The sequence below is a fragment of the Loxodonta africana genome, chromosome 13, assembly GCF_030014295.1.
Source record: "Loxodonta africana isolate mLoxAfr1 chromosome 13, mLoxAfr1.hap2, whole genome shotgun sequence".
NCBI classification, from domain to species: Eukaryota; Metazoa; Chordata; class Mammalia; order Proboscidea; family Elephantidae; genus Loxodonta; species Loxodonta africana.
Genome location: NC_087354.1, coordinates 46,391,426 through 46,404,924, shown reverse-complemented (window position 1 = coordinate 46,404,924; position 13,499 = coordinate 46,391,426). Strand labels below are relative to the sequence as shown.

The window sequence follows — 13,499 nt, the reverse complement described above, 5'->3', positions numbered from 1 at the left end:
CTTGCTTTTTTTCACTGAATTGTGTTTTTGAGATTTATCCATATTGACAAATCTCATGTTCACTGCTTTATGCTATTCCACACTTACCCATAACCGTGCTGAAAGACAGTAGTTCCAATTTAACTTACGCACATAGTGCTCAGGAAACAGCCTTGTATTTGGACCCCCGTGTATATATACACTCCACAGTTTCTCTAGGATAGATATTAGGACTGGAATTGCTGAGATTCGGCTATGCTGATCTTCAACTTTAATCACGTTTTGCCAATTTGCTTTTCAAAGTGATTGTGCCAACATGCGACACATTCCAGTAGCAACATAAAGGTTATATATTTAAAATTTTGGGGTATTTACCACTGTTGGCTATGATTTTCCCAAGCGGGATCCTAAGAGGTGAAGTCTGATACAGTTTGGTCAGGGATGATTACGAGATAATTGCACTGACTGAAAATAGCAGTTTCCCCAAAATAAAATTAAAATTTTTTTTTTTTTTTCCGGCTGTAAAATGGAAAGAGTACCTACCTTTTCTGTTATTGCCGGATTAAATGAATCCTTGCAGTGTGTGGATCAATACACAGTAAGAAGACTCTCAAATGCTACAGCTGTCTTAAATTGGAAGCTTCTTCTTTCCTTCTATATTTACTTACAAAGTCACGGAGCAACCACTGGGGCTTCCAAGATGTAACACAGCTCCTGCCTTCCCAGAGGTCACCATCTGCCGGAAGAGACTGGCTGGTGACATAAATAAGTATCTAAATAGTGTTACAAGGGCTACAGTAGCTCTTGTTAAGTCAAACCAATAGAGGTGAAGTCCATTTACCTAGGGAACGACGCCCTGAAAATATTTTTAACGTTCAGAAGCCCTGAGTTTTATCAAAACGAAGTGAGTGTGTACCCGCCCCCGCTTGACAACTGTTCGAACACGCCAACTGCGTCACGCGATGCGCGCAGGCGCTTTAGAGCCATCATCGCCGACGGTTCCCGCTCCGCCTCTTCCGCCAAGTGCGCGCGCCGATTGGTCCGCGTGGCCGCTATAAGATGCTGCGCGCAAGCGCGCGGACCCCTTTCCTCAGCTGCCGTTAAGGTGCTCGGTCCTTCCGAGGAAGCTAAGGCCGCGTTGGGGTGAGGCCCTCACTTCATCCGGCGACTAGCACCGCGCCCGGCACCCGCCAGCCCAGCACTCCCGCGCCATGGCCTCGGTCTCCGAGCTCGCCTGCATCTACTCCGCCCTCATCCTGTACGACGACGAGGTGACCGTGACGGTGAGTGCGGGCCCGGGCGGCGGCGGCGGCGGCGGCGGCCTGCTCCCCACGTGTCCCACCGGGCGGGCCCATCCGGGCGACGTCGGGGCGGGCGGGCGCACGCGGGAGCCCCGCAGGGTCTGGGTTGCGCTGGCCGCCGTGCTCGCTGCCCTTGAGAATCTTTCAAACCTTCCGCGGCGCCTGGCGTTTAGTCCGCTCCGGGTTTTGTTCCGGGACGCGGTGGGTTTTTAAAGCTTTGATGGCCTTGAACCCCTTTGGTCTCGTGTAGTCCGCCTGCGGCGAGGCGGCGCGGTGTGGAGAGCGCTCCGCTCCGTCTCTTGTAACTTGAAATAGCTGTGTGACTCGGGCAGGTTACTGGTCGCAGCCTGTGCAGTGGCGGCGGCGAGCTGGGCAGCGTCGCAGTGTCCCTGGCTCGCCGGAGCAGGTGCATTTCGCTTGCTCGAAATCGTACAGAGTTTAAAGAGTCTTGTGATTTGCAGTATTTTGAGACGTTCACGAAAGCTACATTTTGTTCTCTGACGGGTTGGCATTTTGTTTGTTTTAGGAGGATAAGATCAATGCCCTCATTAAAGCGGCCGGTGTAAACGTGGAACCTTTCTGGCCTGGCTTGTTTGCAAAGGTAAGATGATGGCGGCCGAGGGACTTGAGAGGAAACCCTGGTGGCGTAGTGGTTAAGTGCTACGGCTGCTAACCAAGAGGTCGGCAGTTCAAATCCGCCAGGCGCTCCCTGGAAACTCTATGGGGAAGTTCTGCTCTGTCCTATAGGGTCACTATGAGTAGCAATCGACTCGACAGCAGTGGTGGGTAAGTGACTTAAAGCAACGTGGGGAAGACTATTGTTTACTAATTTCTTAGGGCGGATGTACATGCCAGGGGACTTCCACACCAAGTGTCAGCAGGCCCCCTTTTTCACTGCAGTGTTGTCTTTATAATTCTCTTGAGGTTTCAGTTAATCGTGCTTCGTGTGGTTTTGTCTCTTGATCTCAGACTCTGGTTTCTCTTCCCTACTGTTCTCAAACCAGGGTTAACAAGACTTAACCAGGTAATTTCTTTTTAAAATGTGTCCTCACTGTTACTCTCGGCAAGTCCTTCTAGTGTGATGATGAGTGCTGTCCGAGTCAGTTTCACTCCTAGTGACCCTGTATTTGGTTTAACAGAAATAGGATTTATTGACCACTTACACTGTGCTAGGGATATAAAAGACTAGTGGAGACTGGGTTCCTGCCCCAGGTGCTTTGGCAGTGGCTGCTTGCCATTGTAGGGGTCACTTAACCTCTGGCAGGTGAAAGTAATAACGGCCCCTAATTCTTTGCATTGTGACTTGAAAATTGAGGAGACATGGTACTGTGGAAAGAGTACTGGTTTGAGTGTTTGGGGAAACTTGAATTCCCTGCCAACAAGTTAAAACAGCTTATTTAAATCTGAGCTTTGTGCAGGGGAAAGTGAGTCTTGATGATAAAAAGTCAAACTAGAAATCTGTTCACTAGCAGACAAAATGGGAATAGACCACTCTTAAGTTGGGAGGAGACACAGTATTTTTTTTCCGCCAGTGGAGTAATACAATGAGAGGAACAGAACTGTGTGTTTTTATCTATGCTGCGCATCTCGCAGGCCCTGGCTAATGTCAACGTTGGGAGCCTCATCTGCAATGTAGGGGCTGGTGGACCTGCCCCAGCAGCTGGCCCTGCACCAGCCGGAGGACCTGCCCCCTCCACTGCTGCTGCCCCAGGTAGGAAGCTTTTGAAGTTTTCCTGTTTGGAGAGTGGAGAGCAACAAATAGTCATGTGGTGAAGATCGCTACAGGGAGATGATGTATGGAAACCCTGAAACCTGAGGCATTGCTCAGTGGTGCTGAGTACAGTGGCGGGGGGCGGGGGGTAACTTTGGCTGTGTAAGTTGAAGGGTCTGGAGCACAATCACCAGAGCTTAAAACACTGAGATGTGATTTTGACTCTTTTCTGTTTTAGCTGAGGAGAAGAAAGTGGAAGCAAAGAAAGAGGAATCTGAAGAGTCTGATGATGACATGGGCTTTGGTCTTTTTGACTAAACCCCTTTGTAACGTGTTCAATAAAAACCTGAACTCCTTGCTGCTGTTGATCTTACCGCTATTTGGTAATGTGGCCTGCAATGATGGTCTTGCCTCTTTTGCCGTGACATAGTAGCTGGTTTTTTTCCTGTCCCCATCCCCATATGGGAGATCTTAACACAATCTCCTCAAGTTACAGTATTGAGGACAGGGCTGGGGGGAGGAAGGATCTGCAGACTGAGGACCCTCTGGTAGATTGGTGGCTGCTGCATCCGTAGGGTTTAATTCATACCTAGTGAGCAAATGCTCGGTTTTCACAGCAATATTGAAGCAGTGGGGAAGATTCAGTTAAGTTCTCAGCTGCACCAACGAGATAAAAGCAGAATTCAGATGTGTATTTTGAGAAACTAACGAAGTTAATAGCATGGAATGGAAATTGATTCACTTTATAAAATGCCAAGACATGCAAGACTCACTGGTCACTGCTGAACCGCTTCAAGTTCCTTAAATGGCCTTCAGGGTCCTGGAAGGGAGGGACAGAAAATCTAAGGGTTGGTTGGGATAGTAGGAAAGAACAAAGGTTTGAGCAGAGCAAGAGAAACATAATAGAATTCAGACCTTGACTGGCTTTAATCTACAGTCTTCACTAAACGCCAGTGCACTTGGTGCCTGTGTTATGTACAATATCCAGGATTTAATGTTAGGGCAGAGGCCCGGGGGCCTTGACGTACTTGCTGAAGTAGCAGGCTTCCAAAGAGTCTCCTAAGTTGTACTTGATTAATTTCTGACGCTTCTCTGACTGCTTTCAGTGTTAAAAAGTCTAATAAAGAAGCATTCTGAAAAGCGTGTGTCACTCTAGAAAACCTTTGCTGTGTAGCCTCTCCTGAGTCACTGACTCCTGCGGCGGAAGCCCACCCAGCACAGCGCTCCTTGTCCCATCTGTTTAAAAACGTGTAATTGCGTGTCTGATGGGTTGTTTTGTATTTTGTCTCCCACTCCATAACAACTTGTAAGGGGCCAGGGCTGTCTGGTTTTCTGATCGGTATCTGACCTTCTTTCTACACAGTGTCTGGTATGCTGTGGTATCAGTGTATGTTTATCAGAGTCCAACTCCCATTTTACACGTGAGGAAACTAGGGCCCAGACGGGAGAAACTGCTCAGCAGCAAAGATGAGCAGAGCCATGACTGGAACCCAAGTCTCTGGACAGGTAAATGCTCTTTCCACCGTATGGTAAAACAGCCTGCCACCCAACACAAGCCCGGTCGTAATTGCGTTATCACACACCTTACGGGTTTTCCCGATACAAATATTCAGGCCCTATGGTGAGAGCTTCCACCAAGATGAGGGAGGCACAGGTCTGGTCTCACACATTCATTCTAAAGCGACGGGAGGGGACCCTGCTGGCATAGCGGTTAAGCGCTTGGCTGGTAGCAGAGGTGGTGGTTGGAATGCACCAGGCGTCGTGTGGGAGATGTGACAGTCTCCTTCATAGAGCTTTGGAAACCCTAGGAGGCAGCTCGGTTCTGTCCTCTGGGTCGGGATCAACTCGAGGGCGGAGGGTTTTTTAAAGCGGCAGGACCCGGCCCCCGCGGACATAACGGGGAGTCGAATAAGCCTCAGCGTGCATCAGTGAAGATTCCAGGAGATGCTCGAGCCAGGACTTTGGGGTCAACTAGGAATTAGATGCAATGACAGAAGCAACCGCGAGGCGACCCGGCGGCCTCTCCTGTCAGGTGCATCGCCTAGGAGGAGAGGGAAGACGCCTGAAAACTCGGAGACTGAGACCAGGTTTCTTTCTGGATGGTTTTCTGGGCTTCTACGCCGCGGAAAACCCAGCACCTAACTGGCAGGGACGCTGTACGCCCGCGCTCAGGTTTTCGCAGCCTGCCGCTCGCCAATCAACGTCCGCGCTCGGAGGGAGAGGCGGGGCTAGTAGCTGAATGTTGCCCAGGAAACAAGAACTACTCGATTGCGCTGAACCGTATTGGCCACTGGGGGCGCGCGCGAGTCCTCAGTCTTGCGCATGTCCGTTGGCCTCAGTTCCACTAATAAAAGGTTTTAAGGATGGTTTACTTGGTTTCTTAGCCTCTGGGTTAGTCGGTTAAGGCAACCAGTCTGTTGTGAAAAACCTGTATGTCAGGATATTCCAGCACTTTCATTAACCATGGGGAACGGGGCAAGGCAGATTGGTAAATCGGTTCCTGCCACAGGGCTGTGTTTTTGAGGGTTGGACAATAGATTTAGTCGCTGGGGCATTAGAAGTTCAGATCGTGGCAACTAGTTTCCTAGCACAGTACCTGACATGTGGAAGATGCATAATAAACATTGCTTGAAAGAATGAATGAATATGTTAATGAGTGAGTGAATTAATAATTGCCTTCACATTCTTTTCTTCACATTCTGGAGGAAGATTAAAAAAGTTAGGTAATAGGGCATATATACAAAACAATGGGGAATGGACTGTTGGTTTGAATGTACATTGCTACAACTTTTAAGGAAGGTAATTTGTTCTTATCTCAAAATTAAAACAGCCTTTACCTTCTACTCAGGAATTTCGCTGGCGGGTCCTATAAATACATGTACAATTTTATTGAAACATTGTAACAGAAAAAAAGTGAATGATAGGAAGTGGGTTGCAGAAATGTTGATGCTTTCCTGCAGTCACAAGCAGGGAGCACTGCTATGGAAAGATATCCAAGATAGTTTGTTAAGTGGAAAAGGAAGCTGTAGACGAGTTTGCAGAGCTGGCCTGTCAGTTTGTTGTACTGTGGGGATTTGCATGTCGATGTGGTGCTGGACTCATAGAATTACGAGTTGGAATCGACTTGATGGCAACAGGTTTTCATGGCGTTGGAAGCTATGCCACTGGTGGTATTTCAAATACCCGAAGGGAACCCATGGTGGGCTGGTTTCAGTAGACCTTCCAGGCTAAGACGGACTAGGAAGAAAGGACTGAGAACCTACTTCTGAAAGTTAGCCAACAAAAACTTTATGGAATACACCAGAATATTGCCCAATATAGTGCTGGAAGATGAGCCCCCAGGGTTGGAAGACACTCGAAATTACAGTGGCTGAAGTCATGGACTTGGGCATGCCAGCAATCATGAAGATGGTGAAGGACCAGCAACATTTTGTTCTGCTGTACATTGGGTTGCCATAAGTCAGAGCCAACTCAACGGCAGCTAACGCAACATATGGATAAAAAAAAGAAAAATTCGCATATGTTTTTTCTGTGTAAGGCAAATATCAGGAAGTACTCAAAAGTGACAATTAACAGTGATTGTCTCTGAGGAGAGGGATTGGAGACAGAGATTTTTCCGTCTCAAATTACCACTTCCATAGTGCTTGAATTTTCAAAAACCATGAACCTGCTTTGCTTTTATGAATTAAAAAACATTAGTTTTAATTTTTCAAAAATATGGAATGGAGGCTCTATTCCAAGTAGCACTGGAAGGAAGAATTCTGACCAATTGTGAGATAGTTTTTAACTCAAAATAAGGAAAATAAGGAAAAACTGTGCTGGGCATTGGGCTGAGGTTGGAATGGGGAAGACTGTCTGCTTTGGGAGGGACTGTGGACTAAATGCAGAAACCCTGGTGGAATAGTGGTTAAGAGCTACAGCTGCTAACCAAAAGGTCGGCAGTTCAAATCCACCAGGTGCTCCTTGGAAATCAACGGGGCAATTCTATTCTGTCCTGTAGGGTCACTATGAGTTGGAATTGACTTGATGGCAATGGTTTTTTTTTTTTTTGGTGGACTAGATACTTCTCCCGGCTGTGAGATCCCATAGGTCTTCTGGGATGCAGGGTTAAATGCTCTGATGTCAGACTGCTTGAGTTGACTCAAATTCCACTCTGCCACTAAATAGGGCTGTGTGATTTGGGGCAAGTTGTTTAACCTCTCTGTGCCTCAGTTTCTTCATATGCATTATGGGGGTAATCTGATACCTACCCCATAGAATTCTTGTAGCATTAAATGAGATGGTACATATAAGACACTTAGCACAGTGCCTATTCAAAAAATGTTAGCTTTTTTTTTTTTTTTTTTTGCTATCTTACGATGACGACAGTGGGTTTTATCTTACGATGAATTGATGCTTAAAATATTAAAAAGGGAATCAGAAATAATCCCTACTCTTGGGCTGTTTTTTTTTTTACATCCTTTAAATATTTATGGGGGTGGTCAGATATTGGATTTGCAAGATTAATGAAATTAGTAGATTGGTAGAATTACCTACGTGCTGGATGGCTTTGCTTTAAAAAGGAATTTTTTTTTTTTTAACAATTTGTTTTCCAGAAGTTGGCTCAGTGCTGCCCCATAGTGGCCAAACGTAGGAATGGCTCTGGATGAACGGACTTCTCATGGGAGAGTGGTGGGTGGGGAATTACTTGGCCCCGGCGTGAGCGTGTCAGCACACAGCCTTGGCAAGGAAAGACATGTTTGTGTGCTCACCAGTGACCCAGCCAAGAGGAAAGCAAGTGCACTTTAATATGATCTTGCCTCCTGTGTAATGTACTTGGCACACTTGGCTTTTCCTCTTAATATGCTCAAGTTCATTTCTGGTCCAAAAACAAAGAAGAACGTCACGGAGCCACTCTGGTACCGTGGTATGCCCTGGCTCTTCTCCAGGGTTGTTGGAAGAAACAGCCACGTGAAAACCGCTTCTGCTTTTGCTGTGAAGCTTGCGGAGCCTGTTGAGTCGTTGTTGTTGTCCGTTGCTGTCCAGTCTGTTCCAGCTCATGGCGACCCCGTGTGTGCAGAGTAGAACTACTCCATAGAATTTTCAAGGCTGTGACCTTTTGGAAGCAAATTGCCAGGCCTTCTTCCGAGGCGCCTATGGGTGGATTTGAACAGCCAACCTTTCAGCTTGTAGTCGAGTGCTCTGTGCCACCCTGGGACTCCGTGTTGTGTCATTACTGTCCCCTAAATAAGGCCTTATGTGAAAAATTCCTTTAAAATTTAGCCCCAGAATTGCGTACCTGCTGGATGGCTTTGCTTTAAAAAGGAATTTTTAAGAGAATTTTTTTTCCACATATTGGCTCAGTGCTGCCCCATAGTGGCCAAGTTTGGAAATGGCTCATTGGATGAGTGGGCCTCATCTCCTTGGAGAGTGTGTATGCTTTCTAGAACTGGTAGCCCTCCTCCTTTATAGTAGTGAACTGGTAGCCCTCCTCCTTTATACTAATAGTGAACTGGTAGCCCTCCTCCTTTATACTAATAGTGAACTGGTAGCCCTCCTCCTTTATACTAATAGTGAACTGGTAGCCCTCCTCCTTTATACTAATAGTGAACTGGTAGCCTTCCTCCTTTATACTAATAGTGAACTGGTAGCCCTCCTCCTTTATACTAATAGTGAACTGGTAGCCCTCCTCCTTTATACTAATAGTGAACTGGTAGCCCTCCTCCTTTATACTAATAGTGAACTGGTAGCCCTCCTCCTTTATACTAATAGTGAACTGGTAGCCCTCCTCCTTTATACTGATAGTGAACTGGTAGCCCTCCTTTATACTAATAGTGAACTGGTAGCCCTCCTCCTTTATACTAATAGTGAACTGGTAGCCCTCCTCCTTTATACTAATAGTGAACTGGTAGCCCTCCTCCTTTATACTAATAGTGAACTGGTAGCCCTCCTCCTTCATAATAGTGAACTGGTAGCCCTCCTCCTTCATAATAGTGAACTGGTAGCCCTCCTCCTTTATACTAATAGTGAACTGGTAGCCCTCCTCCTTTATACTAATAGTGAACTGGTAGCCCTCCTCCTTTATACTAATAGTGAACTGGCAGCCCTCCTCCTTTATACTAATAGTGAACTGGCAGCCCTCCTCCTTCGTAATAGTGAACTGGCAGCCCTCCTCCTTCGTAATAGTGAACTGGCAGCCCTCCTCCTTCATAATAGTGAACTGGTAGCCCTCCTCTTTTATAATAGCGAATGCTCTCTCTAGCTTATCACGCTGTCCACCTGCCTCGGCTGCCGAGATATCTGAGCGCCAGGTGTGATGACCAGTCTTAGCAACTAAATTGACCCAAATAGATAATGCATTTGCTTCCTCCTCCTGTTCTTTGTACTGATCTTTTCTTTTTAAAAATTTCTGTGGCTCTTTTATTGATTTTACTTCATATTTGTGCATTGATTTATGCCCGCAAATCCTTTTTGAGAAAGAGGCAAGGAGTCCATAAATTAAATCAAAAGTGGAATAGTCGAAGTTTTTTTTTTTTAATTGCAAAAAGCTCTTTGAGGTGATTTTAAGTCAGTAGTTGCACTTGGGATTTTGAGTCTGACTAGTTTAGGGAGCAAAGATTTCAGACCATAATATTTGCTTACTTGGAAAAATGAGAACTTCGTGTAAATAAAGCCATCAAGGAAGTTATAAGGTGTGGTCAGAAGCTCAGAAGCCGTGAAGGCTTGTTTCCCTACCCATTACTACTAACGATAGTACTGAATCCATCGTAACATGTAGGGACGGAGACTCGGTAGCTGTTTGGACTGAGAACACCCTCCTCACTGCTGTCTGAAATGCCACTGTTCCTGCTTCCTTCCTTGTTAACCAAACCAACCATTTGCCGTGGAGTTGATTCCGAGTCATGGCGGCCCCATGTGTGTCAGAGGAGAACTGTGCTCCACAGGGTTTTCAGTGGCTGATTTTTCACAGGTAGATTGCAGGCCTTTCCTCTGAGGCACCTCTGGGTGGTCTTGAACCTCCTACCTTTTGGGTAGCAACTGAGCGTGTTACCCATTCGTACCACCCAGGACTTCGTCATTTCCTTGTAGCCTTCTCTAAATATGAACGTTCTCCTGGCATCCCTTTACACCCCAGGGCAGATGTGATGGATTCCACGTCCTACTTTCTGAGGCATTTTCCCAAGTGTGGAGTTTTGCCTCCTCACCCAGAGAAAAGTCTGCTTGGGAGAGCAGGGGCTGCTGGGTAAGAGAGGGCTGGGTTCTGCTTCAGCTGGCTGGGTGATGTTAGACGAGCCCTGTGCCCTCTCTGGCCCCTGGTTTTCTCACCTTGGCATGAAGGGCTTGTAAGGACGCCTCTGGCTCACACATGACAGTCCCAGCTCCCCTCCCAGGGCCCCTGAAGACAGACCCTGAGGCCTATGCCTGTGGAGTCACCTTCCAGCCTGGCAGCAGCCATGCCTAAGCTCCTTGCTCTGTTTGCTGTCAAGTAAAGCCTTCTTTCTGTTTACTCAGCAAAGATTCTTTTAAGACAGGCTAAACACACGGTTTACTCTGCTAACAAGCCTTGGCATTTATTGTGAGGACCTATGTTGACTTATTCTTGAGTCTCCATTGACATTCACTGGGAAACGTTAAAGCAAACACAAGGAGACATGCTGGGAGCGCTGAGGCCTGACGCCATGCCAGGAGGGGTGTGCAGGAAGGGCTGTTCCTCCTGTTTTGGTTAAAATCACCAGAGAGTGGAAAATCACAAAATCTATGCACCATAAGAGATTATAATGATCTCCTTTTAGGTTTTAGATTTGGTATCTAAATACTTTTTTAAACTTGATTAACATTTTTTAAAAGAATTATTTAATTTCTTCTTGTTGAGAATATACACCACAGAACATCCACCAATTTGACAATTTCCACATGTACAGTTCAGGGACATTGATTACATTCTTTGATTAAGCAACCACTCACCCTCCTTTTCTGAGTTATCCCCCCCAAGTTAACATAAACTCACTGCCCCCTAAGGTTCCTATCTTATCTTTCAAGTTGCTATTGTCAATTTGATCCCATAGGGATAGTTCTTAAAAGAGTACAATGCTCAAGGCAGACATTCTTCACTAAGCTAAACTGTTGTTTGGTTTAAAGAAGGCATCCAGGGATATTTTTGGTTTAAGTTTTAAAGATTTTCTCACAGTAATAGTTTTGGCAGTTCTTCAGCCTCAATGGCTCCAGGAAATCTGGATTCCGTGAGAATTTGAAATCCTGTTCTGCATTTCCCCTCTTTTGATCATGATTCTTCTATGGAAGCTTTGATCAAAACATTCAGTAATGGTAGCCGGGCACCATGTATCTGAATACTTCTGCTGAAAGACTCTAGAAAGGCTCCCATGTGAATTCTGGACAAGACTTTGTCTGGACCAGCCACTTCTGGAACCTATTTCTAGGTGCTTCGTCCTGCGGCAAAGAACCTGGGGCTGTGGGTTCAAGTACGCCCCTAATTGGCCTTGGGACAGGTAACTCCTCTCTCTGACTCGGTGTTTTTCTCGTCTCTTGCCTACATGCTTGCCCCCCAGCTAGATGGGGACCTCCTTAAAACTAGGGTTGTGGCCTCAGGCCTGAGCAAGTTCCTGAAAACACGCTAAGCATATTTTTTGAATTAATGAATGAATAAACTACTCAAGCTGATCTCTCTGGCCTGGCTCTGACATCTTGTGCACAAACCCTCTCAAAAGCCAAGCTTTGCCTTGAGTCGTAGTCTGACAAGAGCTGCTAATAGGGTCATTGCAGACAACCGCAAACCCCCAATGTCTGACTCAGACTGCGTGGCTGCCAAGTGGTTTCACCTGCCTCCCCCCGCCCTCCCCAGCCTTCCCAGCCCAGCTGATGTTTGTAGAGGAAACAGCTTTTCAGGTGAGGGGACTGTGTATTTGGTTTGTCTTTGTTGCCTGGGAACTGTTGACATCCCGAGATACTCTGCTTCCTTCACTGGGGAATGAAAAATTGATTACTTCTTTCCTCTGTCAACGAACTCTCAGCCTCTTCACCTTGGCTGGGAAGGGGTGGAAAGTGGTCTCTCCTTGTTCAGAAGCTGTTTGCTTTTTTCCCAGCAGTTGGGCCCCCACCCCCACTTAGAGCCGAGGGTGGGGGCCCAGAGACAGGGTGAGTGCACCTGTGTGGGGGCCACCAATGTGGTGATGTTGTTAGCTGCCCTGGAGTCCGCCCCCTGACTCATGACGACCCCATGCCCAAAGGAACCACGAAACGCTGCCTGGTCCTGTGCCATCCCCTTGACGGGACTATTGTGATCCATAGGATTTTCACTGGCTGATTTTCAGAAGTGGATCGTCAGGCCTTTCTTCCTAGTCTGTTTTAGGGACTAGGAAGTTCCACTGAAACCTGTTCAGTATCACAGCAACATGAAAGCTTCCGTGACAGATGGGTGATGGCTGTGCATGAGGCGCGTTTGCTGGGAATCAAACCCGGGTCTCCTGCGTGGAAGGCGAGACTTTTGCCACTGAACCACCAATGCCTTGGTCAATGTGCAGAGGGCCTCTTTTCACTATCCTCACATTCTCCTTCAGTTCCAGCAGATGGCTTCACTCAGTTGGCCCCTCTCACCTCTCCCCTTGATGGTGTCCTTTCTGCCCGCCCTCCAAGCCCTCCTTGCTCAGATGCCTCCTCTGGTCTCTCCAGCCCAAGGATCCTCCTTGACCTTGGAAAGGTGCTGAGGGCAGCCTGCAGGATTACACAATAACGTCCTTTCCATTCGGCTCTCTTTTTCTCCTGTGCGCTAGGCTTGTTGCCCTACTGGAGGGTGAGCAGTGGATCTTCCCAGAGAAGCACAGCCTGGTAGACTTAGAAGGGACCTCAGAGAACATCCACCTGCCTCCTTTTTGCATTTGTGAAGGAGAAGTGCAGAGTGGGGAGGCAGTGTGCCATGACCACACAGCTAAGTGGTAACACAGCCTGGCTTCTTGTCTGATGGCCATAAAGGTGGTCGATTTGGTACCTCCCTGAAAGTCCCTGGTGGAAAGGTAGGGGCTGGCCATCACACCTGGGACACATCAAACGTCCAGCAGTGGAGGTGAGGCATGGGCTGGGGTCTTGCCATGGTGGAGAATGGTGACTTGGCTCCTCAGCAGGGGTGGGGTAGTGGGGCGGGTGGGAGAGAGAACCTTCCAGAGGTGATGTTAAGGAAACACTGAAGGGCATGTGGCAGGGCTGGACCACTGTGTGTGTGCCTTTGCCAAGCCTCCCTCATCTCCTGGCTCTGCGTTTGGAGCACCTACACCCCCTGTTCCCCAAATGTTGGAGTAGTGTGTGGGCCCCACGTGGTGTGCTAGGAGGGCCCAGGCTGGCGGCTCGGCCGGCTTGGCCACAGCTGCCTGGTGGCGGGATGCAGCCCCTGGAGGTGGCTGGCTCCAGAGCCATGGAGAACACATAGAAGCTTCTATAGCAATTTGACATGGATGCATCATGCAAGAAGCATTTGCTTTTTCTTTTCTTTTTTTTTTTTTTTTGCATTTTATAAAAAG

At 47.4% G+C, this 13,499-nt stretch overlaps 1 protein-coding gene across 1 annotated transcript; it reads left to right on the top strand.

Moving 5' to 3' along the window:
* The first annotated feature begins 1,076 nt into the window (after positions 1-1,076).
* Positions 1,077-3,348, top strand: RPLP1 (ribosomal protein lateral stalk subunit P1). The gene is made up of 4 exons (XM_064267329.1): positions 1,077-1,262; positions 1,807-1,881; positions 2,874-2,991; positions 3,230-3,348. Exons 1-4 carry the CDS (start codon positions 1,191-1,193, stop codon positions 3,307-3,309), a joined length of 345 nt encoding a protein of 114 aa, XP_064123399.1. The 5' UTR covers positions 1,077-1,190; the 3' UTR covers positions 3,310-3,348.
* Positions 3,349-13,499: the final 10,151 nt, after the last annotated feature.

Excerpts from the sequence above, each read along its gene's own strand:
- RPLP1 (XM_064267329.1), top strand. The coding sequence starts at position 1,191 with ATGGCCTCGGTCTCCGAGCTCGCCTGCATCTACTCCGCCCTCATCCTG. Across the intron at positions 1,882-2,873 it reads GGCCTGGCTTGTTTGCAAAG|GCCCTGGCTAATGTCAACGT; the intron begins GTAAGATGATGG and ends CGCATCTCGCAG. Across the intron at positions 2,992-3,229 it reads CTCCACTGCTGCTGCCCCAG|CTGAGGAGAAGAAAGTGGAA; the intron begins GTAGGAAGCTTT and ends TTTCTGTTTTAG.